This window comes from Phaenicophaeus curvirostris, chromosome Z, assembly GCF_032191515.1.
Source record: "Phaenicophaeus curvirostris isolate KB17595 chromosome Z, BPBGC_Pcur_1.0, whole genome shotgun sequence".
Lineage (NCBI taxonomy): Eukaryota > Metazoa > Chordata > Aves > Cuculiformes > Cuculidae > Phaenicophaeus > Phaenicophaeus curvirostris.
Genome location: NC_091431.1, coordinates 8,453,124 through 8,476,403, shown reverse-complemented (window position 1 = coordinate 8,476,403; position 23,280 = coordinate 8,453,124). Strand labels below are relative to the sequence as shown.

The following is a 23,280-nucleotide window of genomic DNA, read 5'->3' as shown; positions in this document are numbered from 1 at the left end:
AGTAATAGTACTTTCTATGTTAACAGGACAGTCCTGTATAGAAGATTCTAGAGAAGGGGTTTAGGCATGTTCTTTAAAAAAGGGATAGACTTGCTCATAGATCATCCTGGTTTTGAAAGCAGGTCGTAGTGAATATAGGGGCAGTTGATCATTGAAACAGTGACTTAATTCTGTTTCAGATCTGCCATCTCTCTGCTGCTGTCTACAGTAAGCATAGTTTTCTCTTTCCCACATATATATATGATATGGACTGCAAAATCTGATCTGGCACCTTCAGGAGCTGGAAGCTTAGTTCAGGTTTTGGAGATGTAAGAGACTTGTGGGATCTTATTGGACCTCCACAGTTTATGTAGGGAACTCCTGAAACTATGAGCTCCTGCTGTGGAAATACCACCACCTGTATGGTGTGCTTTTAAATGAAAGTGTGAAAGAACTCTGAAGTGTTATAAGAAAACATTACATTGCATTTACTTGATCTGAGGATTTTCACTTGCAGCTTGGAATAGTTTGGCTTACTTTGTTCTGACCATTATTTAATCAGCATTCCCCTGTGTCTGGGCAGTTGCCTTCCATGTGGGAATGGCTGATCAATATGTGGCCTGGGGAAAGGCAAATATGGTGTATTGAGAGCAGAGAGTATTGTGTATGAGTACAAGGAGAACAGTAGCAAGAGGGAAAACTTGTGTTTGACTTCAGCTGTGTTTGACTACTTCTCATCCCATCACTAAATACCGCTGAGAAGAGGCTACTTCACCAGCCTGCCTTTTTTCTATCAGATATTTATATGTTTTGATGATATGTATGTAATAATCAACATCTGACATTTCATGACTGGTGGATGTTTTTAGTAATTGTAATTCTGTGATATATAGATGGAATAGAGACAACTCAAGCTGTGCATTAGAGTTAGTGTTTTCTGCTATATATTTTTTTAAAAGGCAACATAAAAAATTTTAAATTTTATTACAGCAGATAAGAAAGTTAATGCATGCTACAATCTTAAATGAAGACAAAACATTTGTACGAACACTTATATCCCCCTCAGTTAAATTTACAGTGAGACTTGAGCATTTAAAGTGCAGATATTATTAAGAGCTGTTGGCTTGATGAATTCTTCCTAATTCCTTCCATTGGTGTCATATTGATCCAAGTAGAAGTTTGCCACAGAAGAGGTTCACATCAAGCAGCTGTACAGTCAATTGTGTCTATTAGAGATGTGTGAGACAATGAACTGGTTTGGAACTGTGAAAAAATCTGTAGAGAAAGTGGGGCAGTTCCAGCAGTTGTTAGCTGGCATTGCCTGGCAATGCAACTTAGAAAACACCAGTGGAGGTCCATTCCTGTTCACATCACTGACCTGTGGGAACCTATTTGGAGGGCAAAATGCAATGTCTACCCTTCAGAAGTGCCCAGCCAAGTAGTTTGTTGTGAAAAAAACATAGTGGAATTTGTTTCTCTTTTCCATTTTGGAGTCGTTCATTGGTCCAGTGAATCTGTGCACCCTTTGTAAATTCAGATCATAGCATCTGTAGTTACAGTGACTGTCTCAAGGCCACAGAAGTTATTTCAGCACCTTTGTTTGACTTATTCCCTTCTAATAAGGCTCTTGACGCCTCTGCTTTTTGAGCCAGTCTGGTGTTGTGTGCAAGTAATGTTACTCTAGAGTGCTTTGATATCCCTGCCTTGTAACCAACCAAATACCCACAAAATATGGGAAGGAGAAACCTTCATCTTTCCTTCTCGAGTGTTTTCCTCCAGGCCTGGAAGAGTGATCTGATACACCTAGCTGTGGCCTGAGGGTCACTTATGAGCTGGCTAGTCACGATGGGATAAGGGGAACATATGCATGAAGCATGAGGTTAGCAGATATGTGAAGTTTGGATAGGGCAAGTCCATGGGATCCTATGTGGTTGACTTCATATCAGAAGCTCAGTCCAATCCTGCCCCTATTTGTCTAACCTAACAACTAGAAGATCTTTCTGGCAGGGCAAATATAGTTCTTTTTCAGTGTTTCAGTATGGTGTTTTCATAAGGTTATGCCACCCTGCAGCCTGCATAATGGATAAAATAAGCTAAAGTCAGCCCTGCTTGTTTATGATAGGTAGTAATTTATAATCATGCAGTGAAATTATTAAATTAAATACAGATTGAATAACCCTCATGTATATTCAGGGTAACTGTAAAAATGTGGGTTTCTATCTGTAGTATGTTCCTCAATCTTCTGCTTCATATTGCTGTACAGCTGCCTCTGATAGTATTAAACACTTCGAAGTATATGCATATTTTGCATATAGGCAAACACTGTTAAACTGGACAATGGAATAGCAATAGCATGCCTTATCTTGCAAACACCAATAGCATTTTTTAACAGATTATTTCTTCTAGCTCACTTTTGCACTCAGATAGGACTCTTAGTTATCCTTGGTGAGCATACTGGATTGACATCTGATCACAACTCCTACTGTTGCATTGAGGTTAGCATTTTTCTTTGAATCACAACTAAATGTCTATGAAACACTGCTATAACATACTGACTTTGCTGTCAGTAACTCTTGAAAAGTATCAAATATCTAAGATGGCATACTAATGCATTACAATAACTGTGTGTATAAACTATATCTACATGACTAGGCAAAAAGAATACCCTGCATATGAAATGGCAGACTTCATGACTTCTGTCTATTCCCACTCTGAACAGTATATACACATCTGCAGCCTGTGGAGGCAGAGGTTACTGTGTGATATACACATACATATCTGTGGTAAAACAGTATTACTGTATTATATACAGCTACAGCTATACACAGTTCTACACAGCATATCACATTTGGGGCTCCAGCAGATTGAGTTTTGGTTTTCTTCAGTACATCATTGGTGAGTGAAGATTTCTCCTGTCTTAAGCAGCTTCTTCAGCGGAACAATCAATGCCTGCATAAGCAAACTTCTCGTATAAGGTAGTGTTTACATAGGTCTGGGAAGAAAATAAACAGAGTGGGATGTAAGGTGTATTACCTTGAATCCTAAACAATACCAAAATTATTCATAGACTAGTTCTTTTCTAGGGATTTGTTCTTACCTTCCTCTCTTCTAACATCCTGTTCAGTGACACAAGTATCTGAGCGAATGATGGTCTTTCATATGGTTTTTCTCTCCAGCACTGTCTCATTAGGTCATACCTTTAAAAATCAAATAACATTGACAGTTTAGATACATAGATTAAAGCTTCAAATTCGTGTTTTTCGGAAGACTTTGCCTATTCTATTTTTCAAAGGAAAATGGATTTATACATAACTGAAATTACATTTTCTACAGCTGGTTGCTATCTGAAAGTAACTCTTTTTTTTTTGAATAATCAAAAAGCTGTCTTTGAGCTAGAACCCGGATATCTTGTATAAAGAACTGAATATCTGGCAGGTGCAGAAAACTCGGGAGAAGGTTCATGGCAAATAACAGTTTGTGCTGGGTACAAAAGGACTTAGGTTGTTGCGTCCACTTGTTCACATTTTGAAAAGTTCTTTTAAAAGAAGCGTGAGGTTTGTTTTCCAGAAAGTTTGTTTTATTGGTTTCTTGTAGATATCATATATTTCCTGTAGGAGATGTTCTGTCATTCAGTTTCATTTTGTTGGCTGAGGAAGTTACTTACACTTCATCATCACAGTTGAGAGGCTTTTCCAGTCTGTACCCTTGAGGCAATTTTTCATAGAGTTCTGCACATGTCATTCCACAATATGGTGTTCCACCTAAAGCATAGTTCAACCATTGTCATGAACACAAGGCATTTTTAATAAAAAAAAATAATTTTGTAGCTGTCATGAAAAAGACTGACTTAGTAATGGATAAATTAGCCCAACATTAGGGAATATTTTGTAGCTACATTTTTGTTGTTAATTTTACATGCAATATTGAAGAGAATAACAAAAGCAAGGATGAACATTGTCATCTGTGGGGCTGGCCTAAATTCCTCTGCAACTCTGAGGGCGTGCCTCTTATCACAAAACCAGTTACCGTCGATGGTAATAGGCAAGTTATTCCTTCATTAGCAGAGTATAAATAAGGCCTGGTATGGATTTGGGGAGCTGTTACTGTCAAGCTGTTTTTTCCCCTTTTTGCAGATGTTTGGTTGGTTAGACTCTTGATTTTCCGCACTGCAATGTGTTAGCATCCTTATCTGGCACAAACCCATTTAGTAAGGAAAGCAGGGAACAAACTGGAGAGCAGGAATTTGTTATTTCAGTAAACAACAGAAGAAACGTGCATCTCTTGGAGAGTAGACTGAGGCACACTCAAAGGCAAATCATAAAGGCTGTGTAACACAGTTGTTTTGAATGATTTGAGGCATATCACCTACATCGTCAACAAAGGTGTGTGCAGAAATGAGGTCTAAAGTTTATTTCAAGATGAACATTCAAAAATTTTATTTGAGGATATTTGGAGTAGCAGATATATCTTCACCCCTCCCCTCAGGCCCCAAGTCATTAAAATGTAAATCTCGATTTAAAACTCAGAGGCTGAGGAAAAAGCCCTTATCAAACTCAAAACATATTGGATTAGGACTATAAATCATGTGATAAGGTGGATTTTGTATTTAAATATGGCCTAGTGCAATAATAATAGTCATTATGTTTTTCTTGTTTAGTGGTACCCAAATTGAAAAAGGTGGTAATTACATTTCCGAGTGTACTGAAGCTAAATAAAATTTGATGGAAAGAAATAGGAAAACCTGGATTTTTTTTGCAAAGCAATAGATTTTTAACAGACTGAGTGAATGGACCTAGTTTGGCTCAGATTGCTTTATTTGTGCAGCACAAAATAGAGATACTCACCTAAACTAACAATTTCCCATAACAGGACACCATACGACCATCTGCAACAGAGGCATATTACGGAGTGCAAGAAGAATGCAACAAGATTTCATATTTTAAATGGTAGTTTTGTTAGTATTCAGAATCACACAGAAGTGAGTCATTCTTTTATATTTCTTTATTAATTTTTGTAAAATGATAGGATTCACCACTCCAGCTTTCTGATGCTATATCCTTAGCAAAATTAATTCACTCGGAGTTCATCAACTAGAGTCCTTTAATACACTGTGAGCTTTCAGCAGATAGTGCTAATACAGAATTGCTTTGCCAGATATCACTTCCAGTTTCCTGACTAAAATAGTGAGTTTAACTGGATCTCCCAAGGATTCATTAGATTTCTGCTTTTAAATGAGAACTATAGCTAAAGAAATGACCCATATCCAATTAGCTTGTGACCATAAATTCTTCAGACATGGAAGATGAAATAAAAGTAACTTTTTCTTTCGTGGGTTTTATTTTTCCTGCCTTGCTTTCTCATGCTGACACAGCTACTGAGGTTTTTTCGAGTTGAGTGGATGTCTTATTCTGGCTGCCAAACTTTCCCTGATACTGAAAAATTCCTTTATTTAAAAAACACACTTGAAAACATACTTACACATCACTGTTTGTGGTATAAACGCTGTAATTCAAAGATTCAATTGCCATCCACCGCACTGGAAGCCGTCCCTGGAAATTATTTTATTTTTTTGTGAAAGTTTAATTGGTGGTCATTGGAATAGCAATGTTGCAATTTGTACCCTGACAATTTCAGATCTTCCATAGCATCAGCTCTGGATTTTTTTTTTTTTTCTTTTCAGCTCACAGATCCTGATATACTTCTGGTTACCATCTTGCTAACTTTGGCCTTGTTCAGTAGAATTAGACCAGCATGTCTCTGCTGCACAAATTCTGGTACAAGAATATTTTTTTGTCGCTGTAGAGATCTATGCACGTAACTTCCTCATATGTTAAATGTATTATAAACCTGATATAATATACATTTTTATTAAATTTTGTAACTGGCTGCAAAATTGGTTATTTTACTGCCATTCTTACTTGCATACCTAATTTTCAATCTCATTGTATATTGTAAACATGTTCTAAAACAGATCTTCATATTAATAAACAGTATAAATATTTGCACATGTAAATATAACATTTAAATAATCAGTTCTGTAATACCCATGAGTTTGCATGCTTGTTCATATGAAAACACAAAGTAAGGAACAAGAAAACAAAAAATTAGAAAAACTAGCTTTATCAGTTTGGTTTGATACTTACCATGGTCTTCTTAACATAAACTTCTTGACCTCTTGACAAGCCAAAGTCAGCTATTTTTGCAACATAATTTTCTCCAACCAAGATATTTCTTGCTGCCAAATCTCGATGAATAAACTAAATTGGAAAAGAAAGGAAATCACCATAATATCAGTGAGCTCTACTTGTATTATTGCTATACTGAAAATTGCATTCAGAGTAAGAACAAAAGCCAGCACTAACAGCTTGGTATGCCTCTACAAAGAATATTTTAAGCTTCATCAGAAGATGAAAGCGGTTAGTTACCACATGTTTTGTGTCAATACCTCTTCCTTGATTCCCTGTGTATTTGATAGTGCTAAACAAACATGACAAAACTCATCCAGTGGGTGCTATAGAGGGTAAAATTGAACCTTATTTTGATTTTATTAAAAAGCATAGTCCCTGAAAAATAAATTGTTGTGCTCCCAATAGATAGAGAACTGAAGACTGACCTGTTTCTGGCTCAAGTAGTCCATCCCTCTAGCAACATCTGCTGCAAAATGCAGAAGTTGCTGAGAAGAAAGTGTAGATGCAGTACTGTTGGCTATAGCAAATGCTGGGTCTGTCTCAAGCACTCTGCTTTTCCGAAGGAAGTCCAGTAAATTTCCATGGGGGGCATATTCAATAGCAAGATAAAGATATCCTAAAGAAACATGAGGTAGAGAGTGTATCACAAAGTAAAAGATGATCAGTAATAGCTTTTGAACATTTACACTGCTTTGAGTGAAAAAGAAAGAAACAGAACAGACTGCTATTTTCCCTCCAAGCAGCATTAATTCCTAGGTGCAGAGGAGAATTTAGACCTATTGACAAACATTATTTCTGAAGAATTAATTGGGCTTGTAGATCCAAAACTGAGTTTATTCAGCTCTTTGGCAAATGTTGCAGAAAGGCCTGCTTCTGAACTAGTGTTTCTATGGACTCTATGAGCTGTACTCTGGTGGGCTTTTTTTGATAAATTAATTTTTAAATTACATGTATTCAAGAGTTAACTGACCTCTATGCTCACATGCTCCCAGAAGATTTATGATGTTGGGATGATGACCAAGTTTACAAAGAACTTCCAGTTCTCCAGCAAAGTCTCTGTGATCATCTTTTGAGGCATATTCTGAAAATCAAATAAACATATGTTTTTATTTTCCTTTGAATTGAATTTATGACCATGTTGTTGTCAACTATGAGGACTCTGAGCTGCCTGGGGCACTACTGCTTCAGCTTCAAGGGAAAGAGAAAAAATCTAAGATACATTAGTATTTACTGAAAACACAGGAATATTCAATTGAAGCAAAAAAAAGAGAGAACCTAATGTTTGTAGCAGCCATCTGCAAGGAAAGAAAGCATCTTAATATATCACATAACTTCTCTTATTTGAGAATGTGAAATGTCAGCAGATTATGCATAAACTAGATGTCTAAAAATCTGCCTATGTGTGTGCTATCGATTATTTCTGCCTCATGCAGATCTTGACACTTTTTTAAGTGATCATGAAGAGTGTCTCCTGATTTGCCTAGATAATGATCTAGTGAATTGCAAGGAAATATATATGTTCATGCAGTATTCTATGTATTGTAGTTCTCTCTGGAATATGGCAGTACGTGAGAAAGTGAGTGATCCTTATAGTATGTGTATTTCTAGATGCGTAGATACAGTTGGCTCTGAATGGTGAAGATAAAGCAAAATGAGCAAATGCTGGGCCTAAAGGCTAGATCTGTGCTCTTCTGCCTATTAAATGCATCCTTTAACAGCTCTCACTTTGCAGATGGATTCATATATGAAGTTCGTCCTGACCTATAAATTAAAAAATACGTAAGAGTTACTGATGATAAGAATTAAAGAGAAGTACAAGCCATCTTGACTATGCAGAAATACAGTCTTTGCCAGGGCACAAATCTTGGCCTAGTGACAGCTGATAAAATTTCACTAGCACCTGAATATTTATTTTAGCATTAGCATAGGGCTATTAAGCATTTCTTATGACAGAGAAACACTTTGAACAAACAGCCAAAAAAGCATTCAGTCTCAGAGCCTCTCATCTTTACTACCTTTCATCCTTTTAATTGCAGCATCCATGCGTAAGCCATCTTTCTTAATGCGTGCTTTGAGGACTTGCCCAAAGTTACCTTCCCCAATCACATCTTGAAATTTTATGTCATTCCACTCAAGAACTGGATAAATAGTGGGATCTGGATTGTTTTTGGCTTTCCTACTCAGGGTGAGAGTACCTGAGTTAAACTGCACAGCTGGTTCTTCCCTCTGTAACAGAGTTAAGCAAATGACATTAACTATGATTTCTGCTTTACTGAGCAATGTTCTGTTTACACTCCCCGAATACATGTGTACAGAAACGCACAGAGCCTAACCTGTCTCTGCCCCTGTACTTGATACCGGTGAGACCACACCTTGAATACTGTGTTCTGTCTGGGCCTCTCACTACAAGAAGGATGTGGAGATTCTGGAGTCTGTCCAGAAAAGAGCAAAGAAGCTGGTGAAAGGGCTTACGAGGGAACTGGCGATGTTTAGCCTTGAGAAGAGGAAGCTGAAGGGAGACCTTATCACTGCCTACAACTACCTGAAAGGAGGCTGTAGAGACGTGGGTTCTGGTCTCCTCTCCCAAGTGACGGGTGATTGGATGAGAGGGAGTGGCCTCAAGCTGCACCAGGGGAAGTTCAGATTGGACATTAGGAAAGAATTTTTCACTGAAAGTGTGATCAAGCACTGACAGTGTCTGCCCAGGGAGGTGGTTGAGTTGCCATCCATGGAGATATTTGAAAGATGGGTAGAAGAGGTACTTAAGCATATGGTTTAGTGGCAGATAGGAATGGTTGGACTTGATGATCTCAGAGGTCTTTTCCAACCTGGTGATTCTATGATTGCTTACACAAGAATGAGTATAGTAGACAATCGAACCTATGTTAGATGCTAACTGCATCAAGTGCTTCTGCCCAGATCCACAAAATTGATCAGGCTCCTCCTGCAAGGCTTAGGTGTACAAGTACTTTTGTAGATCTAGACCTCGTGAACAGTTTTATAATTACTTCAAAGATGAACAAGATTGACAAAAACAATTTGGTAAAACTAATCTCAAACTTGTTTTAATTCTCAGATTTGAGATTCATCTTGTATGAGGGTTGATTAAATCCTGTGCCAATCAGGCTCAGTAGGAAGATTCAGGAAATAAGAAGCAAGAAAATAAAAGAGAAAGGGTATTATTGTCCTTCATGCTTGAGGAGACACCTCTATTTCAGTTACACATTTCTATGAAATACTGTTGTGGAAATAGTTTCAGGACAAAGAGCAGGGGCTATTCTGTGTGGCCTGGGGCCAGATCATAGAATCATAGAATGGTTTGTGTCAGAAGGAACCTTTACAGGTCATCTAGTCCAACACCCTTGCACTGAGCAGGGACATCTTCAACTAGATCAGGTTGCTCAAAGCCCCATGCAGGCTCACCTGGAATGTTTCCAGGGATGGGGCATCTACCACCTCTGGGCAACCTCTTCCAGTGTTTTACAACCCTCAGCATGAAAAACTTCTTCCTGATATCAGTTCTAAACTTTTGTTCTTTTGGTTTAAAACCGTTCCTCCTTGCTACTGGCCCTGCTAAAATGTTTTTCCCCATCTTCCTTATAAGTGTCCTCTAAGTATTTAAAGGCTGCAATAAGGTCTCCTTGGAGTGTTCTCCTCTCCAAGCAGAACAACCTCAATTGCTTCAGCCTCTCTTCATAGAGGAGGCACTCCAGGCTTTTGATCATTGTTGTGGTCCTTCTCTGAACCTGATCCAACATGCGTATGCTGTGCTGAGGGCTCCCAAAATTGGATTATCTTTTTGGATGAGTCTCCTGGCCTCCTCATTACAAAAAAACATATGGAAGAGCTCTTTGGCCTAGCTTTATTCTGTTCCACATGTTCCTCTCTGAAGTGAGAGAACAGCATCCAAACACAAAGTGATAAAGAGACTACATGAGGATAGAAATAGATATATAGACACATTCCTATGTGATGTTAATACCTTAAGAAATTTTCTCACAGCCAGAACTATGATGTTCCCTGATCCCTGGTGTGCTACTCCAAGCTGAAATGCAATGATGAAGCAGTTGCTGGTGCTCAAAAGCAATGTTAAAAGATATTGTAGTTTTCAAAATCAGGCACAACTTCATAAAGGGAGAAAAAAAGCTCCTCCATTCTGTCTGGCTTGGTACTTGTCATGGATGTGACAAAGCAAGAAAAGGAGAAGGATCAATAGTGTGCATCTTTTTTCAAGTCTGTTTTCCACACCACAGCCTATAACTGTAATTACTTTAGTTCCAGGGTCACTAGAAGAAAAGCTTCACAACATTACTAATTGTGCGCATGAAGAGAAGACTATTTTGGAAAGGTCAAAGAAAATTAATTTGAAAACACAGGAAAATATGGGTCCAAAATTAACAGCCAAAATTAACACAAGAAAGCTGGAAACCTACCACCACATTTTGGAAAGCCTGAGCCATTCGGCGTTGGAAGTTGGCTCGCTTTAACTGCAGCATGATGAGAAAGGCTAGGAGAATTGTTACACAGGTCATCCCTGCAGAGCCAAGGATAGCAATTAGCAGCATTTTGCCACCTTTTGATTCATATGGAGCTGTTGAGGAAGCACATAAAAAGTTCCCCATTATTTCCAGCCAATTCTGAAAAAAATTTCAACAATGTATAACTTAATTCTCCTGTCTTGTAAACTATAAAGACAGAGGCATGTCCCTTTATTATCCAAAACCATCCCCAATGTTGGATTCTCTGATTATCAGTTATACGAGCAGCTGCAGGTCCTGCTGAATTCAGGCAGAGCAGAGCTGAAGTCACATTCAGCGATGTAATAGTCCTGTTAGATGCAGCTCCTTTCATTTATGAGCTGTCGGGTACTTTCAAGTACATAAACACAACTGTTGTATGTTGTCACTTCACCACTGCCATGCACTGAATTAAGAAAGAAATTCTAGTGATATGATGTTGTGTATCAATATTAAAAGCAAATGAGAACTAATATTAAAAAAAAAAGGTTATGACTTTCTCTTAGCTAACTAGTTTATATATCAGGCCCTGGTTTGCTCAAGTCCAGCATGCTGGAATAACCAACCTTTTGTTTCTGGAAGAGTCTTCAGTTCAAAAGACGTGTTTGGGTTGCTCAAGCCAATGTTGTTCTGAGCATTAATCTGAACCTGGTACACAGTGTTTGGCTCAAGGCCCTTGAGATGGTATTGAGTAACGCTGGCATTCTTTATGATAATATCAATGTGGTTGTACTCAGCCTTGCCATAAATTTTGTAGCTGATGATGATGGAGGAGATGGAATGACCTTCAGCAGTTGTCCAAGAGATGACTGAGGATGTGTCTGTGGTGTTAGAAAACCTGATGTTGTACGGTGCAGGAGGGATTCCTGAGAACAAACACAAACATACAAAGTATTGGAGTGTACATCCACCTCTTTCTCCTTCCTGCAGTGAGTCAAACACTTTCCTCAGAGCTAGTGCTGTGCTAAAGAGAAGCAGAATTTTGTTGATGGGCTATGGTAACTGATTGTAGTGGTTTTATGAACTTGATATGATGTCACCATATCGCAGTACTGCATACTTCCAGCAAAAGTTGGAGTACAATCCAGTGTACTCCTGTCCTTGGATGAAGATACGAATGCTCTGGGCTGTAGGCAACAACATCATGTTTGTTTCCAAATTAATGCAGAAAGGGTTAATTTCCTTGTACAATAAATCATCATCCCTGTGTGATTCCTAGGTCTCATACTCACATTGCTGCAGGGAGAAATTGCCTATCAAGACTGAGGCTATTGAAGGAAGGTAAATCAATACCAATGTTTCCACAAATTTAATCAGGAAACCACCAACAGTGGTGAATGCAGGACTTGTGGACACAGTCATGAGTACTAAGCTAAGTGCCTTCTTCTGGAAAACAGTACTCTTATGTTTTCCTTAGTGCAGTGGCATCAGATCTCAGAAAACTGGACTGTCCCTTGACAGCCATTGATACTTCTGTTAATACATAGGATGTAAGTAAAGGTCTTCTCACAGGACCTGTAAGGAGGAAGAAGCCCACCTTTCCAATGTGTAGTATGGGTAGTGGCACCAAACAGCCATTCACCTGTTCAGATGGCACTCATTTAGATAGGCACTCATTTACTGTGGCATTATAAAAGGGGATTTCAAGGACAATGGCAGGTTTGCCTACAGGGGTTTTACCTTGCATTGCATTTTCTCTTTGTTCTTTAATTGCTGACTGTTTCTGAGTTGACATAGCTGAATTATAGAACCTAAGTGTTTCTTAGCAGTTTGAGCTAGGGAGCTCTGTGGGTTAATCATTATGAAGTGGAAAAAAATATTATGTGTGTCAGAAGCATGAATTGCACTGAAATGAAGATGTGGATTCCCAAGCTTTTAATTCAGTTTTCGCGTTTCTTAGAAAAACTCATTCCTGATACTCCTGATATTTTCCAGCATAAGAATTTCTTTGGACACTGAGCTGTCTCCATAATAAGAGTAATAACAACCACAAGTGATCATCAGGAATTGAATGTTACTAGATCAAAGGATTGCACTTAATACAGTAGTTATGTGACTATCTATCTGTTCACTGGGGGAAAGAAGAATTAAACAGAAGGATTTGAATCATCTACTTACTGTCACTGAAAGTCCATGCATACACATAGTTGCTCCATTCTCCTTGGGATCTGGTGTTCACCCGTACCCTGCACATATATTGCTGTCTAGGTTCAAGGTCTTTAATGATCAGGGTGGACATATTTCCTGGCACTTGAGTAATAACACTGCTTTCGTCACCGTTGTCATTCACGCTTTTCCTTTCTACTTCAACACGAGCATCATCCTCTGTCCTCAACGTTAAAGGATGCCATGACAGATTCAGTGATGTCTTGCTTTTTGGAAAGAGAGTGAGGCCTTCTGGTGGAGGAAGACCTTGGAAAAGCCACAGTGAGACAGGGAACAACATTTCATGTCTTGTATGGAAGCTACAAGAGGGATACCAGTTATTCCCGACAATTTGCCTTAGTTTAGAGTGGCAAGGGTTAATTCTCCCCACCACCCCACCCAATTTGGCAGAAATTACATCAAAGAGGTGTTGATAGTCCCGAAGTATCTTATCAACAGCTGTTGCATAGAAAAAAAAGGTCTCTTCGCTGAGCTGGTGTTGTAGAGGCACTTTTAGACAAGAGAAGCCAGATTTTTTTCTCTTTTGTTCCTGGTGCAATTCTCATTTATTTTGTACTATTCAGTTTGGGTTTTATCCTCAGTGGACTAAAAGATTTTCTGCTCATTCAGACTTCTTAATTTTTAAAGTGAACTCTCCTAGTTCTAAGAGGGAGGACTGATCTGGTACTGGGAGGACTGACTGGCTTGCGAGAGAAAGGATTTGTACGTCCAACTCCTCTGCATAGCCAGCCAAAATATGCCAGTTTTCATTTCCCACGTTTCCTATCTTTAAGTCAGGGTTTGAGGGATTTGCCTGAGATTATTTTGAAAGACTCTACATAGTTTTGAGGTCCAGCCTTCTCCGCTTAAATGAAAGTGCTCTGGCAGAAATCAGGGAACAGACTGCAGAGAAAAACAGTTGAAACAGCCCTTTTCTGGGAATCCAAGATGATGACTTACCAAGTGCAGCTGTTGTGAAGCTAGCCTGTGGTCCAGGATGGCCTTCCCCACCTTCCCCTTGCCGACTCAGCTGAACACAGAACTGATACTCTGTTTTAGGTTCCAGGTTGTCCAGTCTTTTTGTTGTGCCTTTTACTGACAACAAAAGGAGAAAGTAAAGCTGTACCCCATATGGAAAAACATTAAGAAAGAAAATGGTTAGGAAACGTTCCTGAAGCACTAACCATGGAAGATAAGATACTCAGGCTCTTCTTTTGTTCCTGATTCCCTAAGATAAACTATTTAGAAGTGTACAATACTTATTTTTAAGTTAAGCTCCAACCCAACCTGAAAGATGTTTCCATATGCTCTCCCTTGAGGACAGGACAAGACTTGTTGCTTAGACAGTGTGCATTACGTGTGCAGATTTTGGGTTATCTTGAACTAGTAGCAACAGTTGCTTACTACTTGTTAAAATTCCTGTAATGTTCCTTATATTATTTGCATAAACTGTTAAAACAGGACTGGAAAAGGTCAGTAGTCTTCGTTTTGCCCATACCATTCCCAATAAATACTTAAATACAGTATTTATCTCACCAGAGGGCACAATAGACACAAAGAAAGACTCTAGATGCTCCAGCACATCGCCATACTGGTCACTGCTTTTGAAAATGTGTTATTTACACGGGAGTTCTCAGCAGCTGAACCCATCACTGAGAGCATTTTATCTTAAGGAACTAGGAGGGAACTGTTAGGTTAAAGAAAACTGAGTATACACTTTGGACTGCTGTTGGTGCACCACATCTACATTAATATTACACATAGTGATACATGAAGAGTCAGTGTCCAATCATAAAAGATTTAACTTTATGTATTGTAGAGTCTTGAGTCTAGTCAAGAGCAGCTGCAACATTACGTTTCAGCATGCAGCTAAAGTTTATGTTTAAGGGAACTGAAGAACATCCTCTTACCTTCCACTGACATCCAGGACTGATAACGCTTTGCTGGTTTGTATAGAAGTTTTGTTGACACAACAGGTCCATCTCCAAGATGTAACTTAGCATTGATATCAATTATGAGAAAATTATGTCCACTGTCTGTCAGCCTTGGGGCATACTGTGGCACAGGAGGAACTGAGCAAGAATGCAATTATTAAACCAATCTTTCAATTCCCTATAACAGTAAAACTATGGTATCATTCTAGATCTGCAGGAAAATGGGAGATGTTCTTCAAAACTCTTACAAAGTAGATAGAGGTTTACACCTTAAAGCTGACAGTTTAGATCTTTCAAAAAAACCCCTAATCCTTGCCATCACCCTTTATTTAAAATACACATAATTAGGATGTTGCTTATAAGAAATTTCTGTTCATATTCTGAATGTAGATATTTATTCAGACATTTTCATGCAGTTCAAAGAACAGAAAACTCAGCTATGTTAGAGTATCAAACCCTTAAAAGCAGAGGAGCAAAGATATTTGAAGAGATTCATGCTTTTACCTTTGACTGTAACTTGAAATGGTTTCTCTGCCATTCCTGCTACTGTTTGCACACTGCAGACCCAGGTTCCTGTATCACGGGGCTGGATTCGATTAATTGTAAACATGGCTTCAGAGTGATTACTGGTAACAGTCAGGGCAGGCTGAAATGACAGAAGATGTACAGGTCCCCAAAGATGTGGGCATTTAGAATTATTCCCTTTCTCACAGTTTAGGAACTCATCTAGAGTTTAGTCATGCCAATAGAAAGGGTCTAGAGTGGTGAATTCCATAGATTCATATGTGCCCATGAGTTCATGAGGTATCTCAAAATATCGAAATGTCACATTATGCTTGAAAACCATACTGTGCATTAACTAATTACAAAGTCTATATGAACAACAGAAATAATAGGAAGCAATTAATCAGGAGCTTACCCTTATGACAGTTCCATCTTGCTTCAAAAGTTTAAATTCCTCAGATTTAGGAAGAGGAATTCCAGTTGCTATACAAAAAGGCTTGAACTCCACACCAGAATTAAGTTCTACAGGATTGATTAAGTTTTCTATCTGAGGTGGAAGATTTGCTGAACCTACAGAAGATATATAGTATTTTAATGTCAGCCTTCAAACAGAACTTTAAAAAGGCAGCATCAAAACAGGATAAGGTGTACAATGAGCACAGGTAGCATTAAGTGTCTGTTTATCCCTTCACTCATATGGGCATATTGCAAGGATCATGCTTAGTAAAATCAACACTGTCACATCAGTGTAAATATCACATGAGAGGGAACGAGCCCTGTGTCCACACTTCTTTCTTTTTCCCTCCTCTCCCTTTCTCTCCCTTGATCTCTTCTCCCCAACTCTCCCCTCCCCTCTCCTCCCCTCCCCTCTCCTCCCCTCCCCTTTCCTCCTTACTGACATTCTAAGGACAAACAGTCTAGATATGGCAAAATCATACATATTTTATACTGAATGTACAGCATCTACTTGCTCTCCATTTTGCCTGTTTATAGAAGCAGCCAGATAATAAAAATGTAGTTTGGCTGGTTGGATCACAGTTTTATTTCTCTGCTGGATTTTGCACTTGTCGGGCTTTCAAGTTTTTACAAGATAACAATGGACTTGTCATTTTATTTATGAAGCAGAAATAGTAGATGCTGAGTGCATCTTATAAAAAAACAACAAACCTATAAAAAAAACCTGTGTGTAAACCTTGCCTGGATCCAAAGAGATTCTGAATGAGATATGGTCAGCTTTGCAAGCCTAACTCTCTTTCAGACATACAGAGCTGTTTTAAACTCTGAAGGTTTCAGATCATGAGACACATGGTGTAGGAGTGTATGCAGATGAATAAGAGGTAGGTAATAGTAAAATACTATGAGCTATCTGAAAGCTGATCACGCAGGTAAGATGTGCAGCTTCTCTCAGTAACTGATTTAAGGTCAGTGATAAATCCTCTGGAACAAGGTTTGAAAACCTACCTCTAACGAAAGCAAAAGCAGATGACATGGTAGCTTACCAGCCTGCTAAATGCAGCATATGAGGTAGAGGTTTAAAAACATTGTATTGCAATAAAGATGTAGGGAATTGTTTGGGCCCCTGGAATGTAACTGGCAGAGCAAAGGTACCAGCTGGAGTGATAATGCTGTACCAGCGTGAAGATCTGTTCTATTTACACTGGGAAAAGCCATTTACTACCGTGTTACCTTGCTTTACCTTCTTTTTCACATTGCAGACCATGCCATCCGAGGGAGCAGATGCAGCCTTTAAATCTGTCACATGTTCCTCGATTGTGACAATTACATTTGAGTTTGCAATCTGACCCATAAAAACCAGGTTTGCATTCTGCAAGTACATATATTTCCAGTTAGTGTAGAAATACTAGAAAATATCTTCCACGAGTTTTCAATCTCATGAGTCAATTCTCTAGTAGGATTTAGTTCTCTCAGTTGAGTTGAGTTTGTAAATATATGTATTGACACTAAACCATCCATGGAGTGTCCTGAGAACACACTAATATAAAAAAAATAGAGCACATTTATATCCATGCCTGTCATTTATAGACTAGATGCCAGTGTGGAAGCCTCATCAACCTCCACTGTTTTTTCATTTACACTGCAGCAGTGTCCAGAGGCTTCATCAGAGAAAAGTCACCATTGAACAAGGTGGAACATCTTCATAAAGGAAAATGAACTTCATGCCCCAAAGAAAGTGCAGTCTAATTGAAATGAACAAAGCTGATTATGCTTAGTATTGCTCAGCAAAATATATTTGGCACTGAATGGTTCAGTTTGATTTGTAGAAATACAGGACTTTTAGCTGTTATTTGTTAACATCTCAGTAGAATGTCAATTCATTTTGCAGAATTATTTGAATGGTTTTCAGCTTTACTATGTCCTTCTTCTGAGAATCTGTCATTGTCCTCTAAGATGGGTAAATACTAGTATTCCTCTTTTACAGAATGTAAAAAGTCCTATGTTTTACTCTATTCTGTTAGTTCCCCTCTATATTTCCTATGTGCAGCATAGGACTTCTCACAATTCCTCATATTTTTTACTGTACCTTTATCACATTCCAGTCCCATCCACCCTGTGGCACAAGAACAGCCATACGGATCTGGTAGACAAAACATATAGTTTTTGCAGCCATGGTTTTCTTTACAGCTCTCTTCACATGTTTTGCCAAATGTATTGGCTCCACAAGCTGTTAAAGGGAGAGAAAGAATAGCCCAAAGGCATTACATCCTGAAAGAGCTAGTTCTTCTAATGATACGGCTTTAGACAACAGAAAACACGAATTAAAATAAAAATAAGCATTTTTACCATTCAGATAGCAAGTATACTAACATCCACACCATCTTAAGCTATGGCTGCACTAATAGTTAACTTCAGGGAGCAGAAGAAAAACCAACCTTCTCCCACGCAAGGATCCATCAGCAAAACACTTATTGCTTTGGATAAACCCTCTTTATAAGCTGTTTTAATCCAAATGGAACAAACAGTGCCTTGAAGACTAAATGTTCTTAGAGGTCAGTGAGTGTGAAACAGCTAAGCTCAAGGTTTTGTTTTCCTGATGTGATCAGTGCTGCATTAGAGTGGTTCAAATGTCAGCTATTCCGATAGTTTAGCTCTAGTATATGCAGCACTGAAATTCAGTCAAAATATTGGCACACATACTTGGCATTGGACCCAAAACTTGCTTGGAAAGATCAGAGCAGTGTACTGGCTGCTGTGATTATTCCAGAATCCAAATTAATTGTTAGAGACACAAATATGAACAAATAGACATACACTGTTTATATTCTCCTATATAGACAAATCACCCTGTGAGTGCACTACTAGCTTGTTCAGAAGCATCCAGGGAGTCTCTAATATAGGGCTTTATTTCCCAATGCCAGTGTATCCATAAGAGCTGACATTCTGTCATGCATTTGACAGTCAGATCTTTGAGTATACTTAATTTTAGGTTATTTCTAGAACAGCCCAGGTTGGAAGGAACCTTAAAGATCATATGGTCCAGCTTCTTGTGGGAAAAGGAGTGTAGATGAGATATCTAGCACACTATCCAAGTGAATGTTTGCAAATCTTCTTGATCAACATGCATTTTCCCTGGTAATATAATCTCTACTAGGAAAAGAGAGGGAGAAGTCAAATCACTGGAACAGCCTCACTAAGTCAGGGTTTATGTCACCCAATACTGTCCTGTCTCCAGCACCAGCTGTAGATGCTATATGTATAAAAGAGTAAAATAAGGCTTCTGTATTTGCTGCTTCCCTCAGTAATCAGCCAAATTCTTCTACTGAAAACAAATTAATAAGCAAGCTGTGAAAATAATATCTGCTTACCTTTCTCACACGTTTTTCCCATAAAACCTGGGGGACAGATGCATTCCCCAGTATCTTCATGACAAATGCCATTGTTCATGCACGAAAGGCAGTGGGAGCTACAGGAAGGGCCCCATTTCTGAGCTTCACATCCTTTTATGCAAAAATAAGACATTTTTTGCCTTCTTAATTAACCAATCAAGTAGTAAAGTTCTTTTTAATTAAAAGAAAAAATAAAATACATAAACGTGATCCGCATGGGTACGCCAACATGCTAGCCAACTGACATCATGTAAAGAATGACTTCTTCATTATGGAACTGCCCATATTTCTGGAGTAGAACTGCTGCATTATGATGCAATGACATATGCAGGGAAGGAATTGAAATAGTCATTTTTGAAACTAGAGGTACTTTTTTCTTTTTTTAGTTTGGAAGTTGACAATTATAAGATTCCTATTCTTGTAGCAGGGATCCGAGACCCAGAAAAGGCCCAGGCTTTACCTGGAGCTGGCTGTACTGGTAGTAAGTCAGCAGAACTAAGCTTAGCATCACTGGCATTGTACCAGCATTCTGTAAGTCATGATTTTTTTCCGTAACAATACTTTTCTTGAAAGTTTGATAGACCAGGTTCACAACTATTGTGTCTTTACTGTCTTCACTGGGTCTTTCTAATAAGGGTTAATCAATTGATGACCTGTTTCTGGAATAAATGGTCTAAAAGCAATCAGTTGTTTTAACGCCTGTCACGATTTTCTTTCCTACTTCATAATGTAAAAAGATACTGCTACTATTAATCCTGCCAGTGAGAGTTTTGATGCTGATTTAATAGAAGTTGAGATCAAACTCTAAACAAGTCTATCTGACTTCATAATGCAAATAGTTGATCTTTCCCAACAACATGCAAAATTCTCTAAGCTGATCTTTAAATCAGTGGGAGATGAGACAACACAATAATTTTCATTATTTGATTTGTAATAATCTTTCTTGCATCACAGAAACTTTCTGTCACAACTTCCTGTAGTGTAAGGCTATGACTGAGAAGACAAACTGGAAACTTCTGAGGCAGGCTCACTAAAACTTATTAATCCATACTTGGATCAGCTTTTTCAGATTTCAGCGAGCATTTAATGAAACATGGAGCTCAGTCTTCTCCCAGAATGTTATTCTTACATGCAGATTCTTTTTTTTTTTTTTAAAAAAAAAGAGCTTTTCTAAAAATTATCACTCTATATCTATAATACTAATTCAAAGAAAGACAGGACCTGTGTTTGAGCATTGGCATGTAATCATACATTGTTTTTATTGTTGGTGTTCTCCCTACTGGACTATGCCTCAAGAGTTTTCCCAATAGGCAGCATGGGCAAGTGAAAAGCTTGTTACCTGTCATGGGGCAGAATTTAGGGATAAGTCTTATACTGAGCAGAGAACAGATCTTGGACCATTTTATTTAATAAGGTGGCAATAATTTCGAAATCCAACTTTGGGGCATTATACTGATTCATTTCCCACTCCTAGAGTACTCTGTGAATGTTAGCGAATAAAATATGTTTTACCCTCAGACACATATTCTCTGTAATGTAGGATATTTGAACAGCTATTTATTTTTACATGCCAGTTTCATATTTCTATCCATGTCAATAGGATGTGATTTTCTTTATATATGAGGAAAACGGACATAGCAGCATGAGCTACATGACACATAGAATACTTAACAGAAAATATCCACCTGCATTGTAAACTGGCACTGTCATCCACTGGGAGGTGAACCTTAAGAACTAACCAAGGCTGGAGAAGTTTGTGAAATTACAATAGTATAAACTAAGGATGATAAATCTTAGAGTAAAGGTGTTTGGTTATATCCCAGCACAGAGAACAGAGACATTTGAAAATTCCCATTTTGTGCTCAGGCACACATCTCATGGGATGACCCAGTGCTACCTTCTTCATTCATACTGACTTGGTGTTTGAAAAGCTGAGGTGCTGAGAAAAACGCTAGCTGTCCTGACAATAGCTAAGATGAACGGAATCTAAATCTGATTTTTTTTTCTCTCTCAGCTGTTTAAATCAGTATCAGCTTGTACCAAGGATCCTTGGGAAAATTTTTCTTCTGACATGAGCTTGTGGCAGCTTATGCCAAGGAAGATTTTGGCCCTCATTTGAGCACAGTATAAGTTTCATTTCAGATTCCACATGACTTTAAAAAATTAATCATCAGCACACATTAATGGAACTTACGTCTCACAATAAGCCTAGTGTAAGCAGAAGTAAAGAGATTTCCTCCAATGTATCTGGCAGAGTAAACCCCTGCATCCTGTGGTTGAACTTGAGGATAGGAGACTTCCAGTTCCCCTGGCACTTCATGCCTGGGCACAGAGTGTATGAAGGAACCTAGGGAAGGAGCACACAGAAAATACAGACAGAAGCCATTCATCCTGTACAGACAGAAGTGAGTTTGCATTGGTTACTGAGGAAGGACAGCTGATAGATGAACTAAGCAGCAGAATATATCAGTTATTAATATGCTGGCAGTTCTTTAGCTACCCTTGGTTTTGATAACTGGAGAGATGCAAATGAAAAGGAAGCTAGATCTTGGGGATATTCTGTAGATGAATGAGACAAACAGCTTCTCATTCAGCATGGCTATACAGGAATGTTGCTAAGAGTCTAGTGATTAAAAGTGTTTATTTTGTTTCTTGCCCTTTCCTGAAGCAAAGGGTAACGATCTGGAAGAGTCTAGTGTGGCTGGAAGGAGTCAAATAGCAAATGCCAGCCAGATCTTATTTAATCTGAGCAGCATAAAAATGTACTTAGCAGATCAAAGCAGGAAGAACTCAACTCAGCTCTTTTTTTTATTTCCCAGACTTAACATGTTTCTGTGTCTTCTATATTTTTTCACCAAGGGAACTTATCTCTGTTTTTCTAGGTTTGTTATAGTTAGTCATACATGCGTGCTAATAAGGCAACAGCATATGGTCTTCCATCCCTCTGGATAACCAAGTAACAACATTTGAACATTGGTTGCTGTCAAAAAGAAGCTACACCAATGGACTTCAGGACTCCTGGGAGTCTTTCCACTTCAGCCTGTTAGAGTAAGGCTGCTGCAGGTGGCTAATGCCAGGTCCAGATCCAGCCCCATATCACCAAAACATACCTGCACACACTCACACACACTGTACCAACAAAGCTAGCCACCAGGCAGCAGAACTGTGCCTTTATAGCTAATGCGTGTGCACGCAGGACTCGCATATACATCAACAACTCAGGCAGCCTGATCCTATTCTCCCTTGCTAGGTAGTCAGGCTTACTGGCAGATCACACACGCAAAACAGGGTCTTAGCTGGCTAAGACCTATAGCCTTTCTAATAGCTGGTTCTCAGACATCTCACTAGTTAGCCTGGCCTGAAGTTCACTAGTGTCACACTGGCCTTAGACATTTAGCCTCTCCAGTTGCTGGCCCCAGACACGCAAGATGCTTTGACCCCTGGCATATGTTTCCTGTTGCCTGTTCCACCATACCTGTTGTGCCTTCTAGTCTGTCCTAAAAGTCAGTAGTAGATTGTACCTATGCATACCAAGTAGAAACCACACTTAATGTTGGAGAATAATATAGAGTTTAATAAGATCAGACCAACTGTAAAGCCGAACTTGGGCCAGACCAGTGGCAGCTTTTACCTGCCTCCTGCCCCATTTTCCCATGCTTCTTTCTCCCTCAATTGCTCTGAGTCCTCCCCTTCTTCCATTTGGCTTTTTCTCTAAATATCTCATAATTTCACACACACTCACAGTCCTGCTCAGTCACGTCAAAATAAGTTTGCTCTTTCCCCCTGAGGCCCATGATAATCCTGCTTCCCACTTCTTTTACCTACAAAGCTCTGACTGAAGCTACTCAGGGCTTTCTGTTGTTCCCTCAGTGGCCTCCAGAAACTGTTGAGCTCTGCCTTTGATGTTTTCTCCATCATCTGCTTCTCCTAATTATTACTTCTCTTGTTTCTTCACTTAACATTTTGTGCTGAATGGCCATTAACCAGACAATACTCTCACAAATCAAACGTCCTTACCTCCTTTATCTGCTTAGAGTTTTACTGATAATGAAGCAACTTTTTTCACTTTGCTGAAATAAGGTAAACAGGGTTAGGCAGGAGCTTTAGTGTCTGTGATCATACGTACTATTCTATCCATTTGACTATAGTTAAATTTCAGGCAGCCTAA

The 23,280-nt window shown here is 38.8% G+C and overlaps 1 protein-coding gene across 1 annotated transcript in view; it reads right to left on the bottom strand.

Annotated features, from left to right (window-relative positions):
* Window positions 1-802: 802 nt before the first annotated feature.
* Window positions 803-23,280, bottom strand: part of TEK (TEK receptor tyrosine kinase) — a 42,623-nt gene continuing 20,145 nt past the window's right edge. The window contains exons 4-23 of the mRNA XM_069880619.1: window positions 21,307-21,459; window positions 19,092-19,223; window positions 17,810-17,950; window positions 16,964-17,092; window positions 15,683-15,837; window positions 15,268-15,409; window positions 14,740-14,901; window positions 13,790-13,924; window positions 12,803-13,096; window positions 11,251-11,550; window positions 10,601-10,758; window positions 8,183-8,393; window positions 7,138-7,248; window positions 6,593-6,783; window positions 6,123-6,236; window positions 5,458-5,528; window positions 4,824-4,864; window positions 3,644-3,740; window positions 3,077-3,176; window positions 803-2,971 (exon numbers count right to left, since the gene is read on the bottom strand). Coding sequence (XP_069736720.1) covers window positions 2,897-2,971; window positions 3,077-3,176; window positions 3,644-3,740; window positions 4,824-4,864; window positions 5,458-5,528; window positions 6,123-6,236; window positions 6,593-6,783; window positions 7,138-7,248; window positions 8,183-8,393; window positions 10,601-10,758; window positions 11,251-11,550; window positions 12,803-13,096; window positions 13,790-13,924; window positions 14,740-14,901; window positions 15,268-15,409; window positions 15,683-15,837; window positions 16,964-17,092; window positions 17,810-17,950; window positions 19,092-19,223; window positions 21,307-21,459 — 2,912 coding nt within the window. The 3' untranslated portion in view covers window positions 803-2,896. The remainder of the gene's footprint in view (window positions 2,972-3,076; window positions 3,177-3,643; window positions 3,741-4,823; window positions 4,865-5,457; window positions 5,529-6,122; window positions 6,237-6,592; window positions 6,784-7,137; window positions 7,249-8,182; window positions 8,394-10,600; window positions 10,759-11,250; window positions 11,551-12,802; window positions 13,097-13,789; window positions 13,925-14,739; window positions 14,902-15,267; window positions 15,410-15,682; window positions 15,838-16,963; window positions 17,093-17,809; window positions 17,951-19,091; window positions 19,224-21,306; window positions 21,460-23,280) is intronic.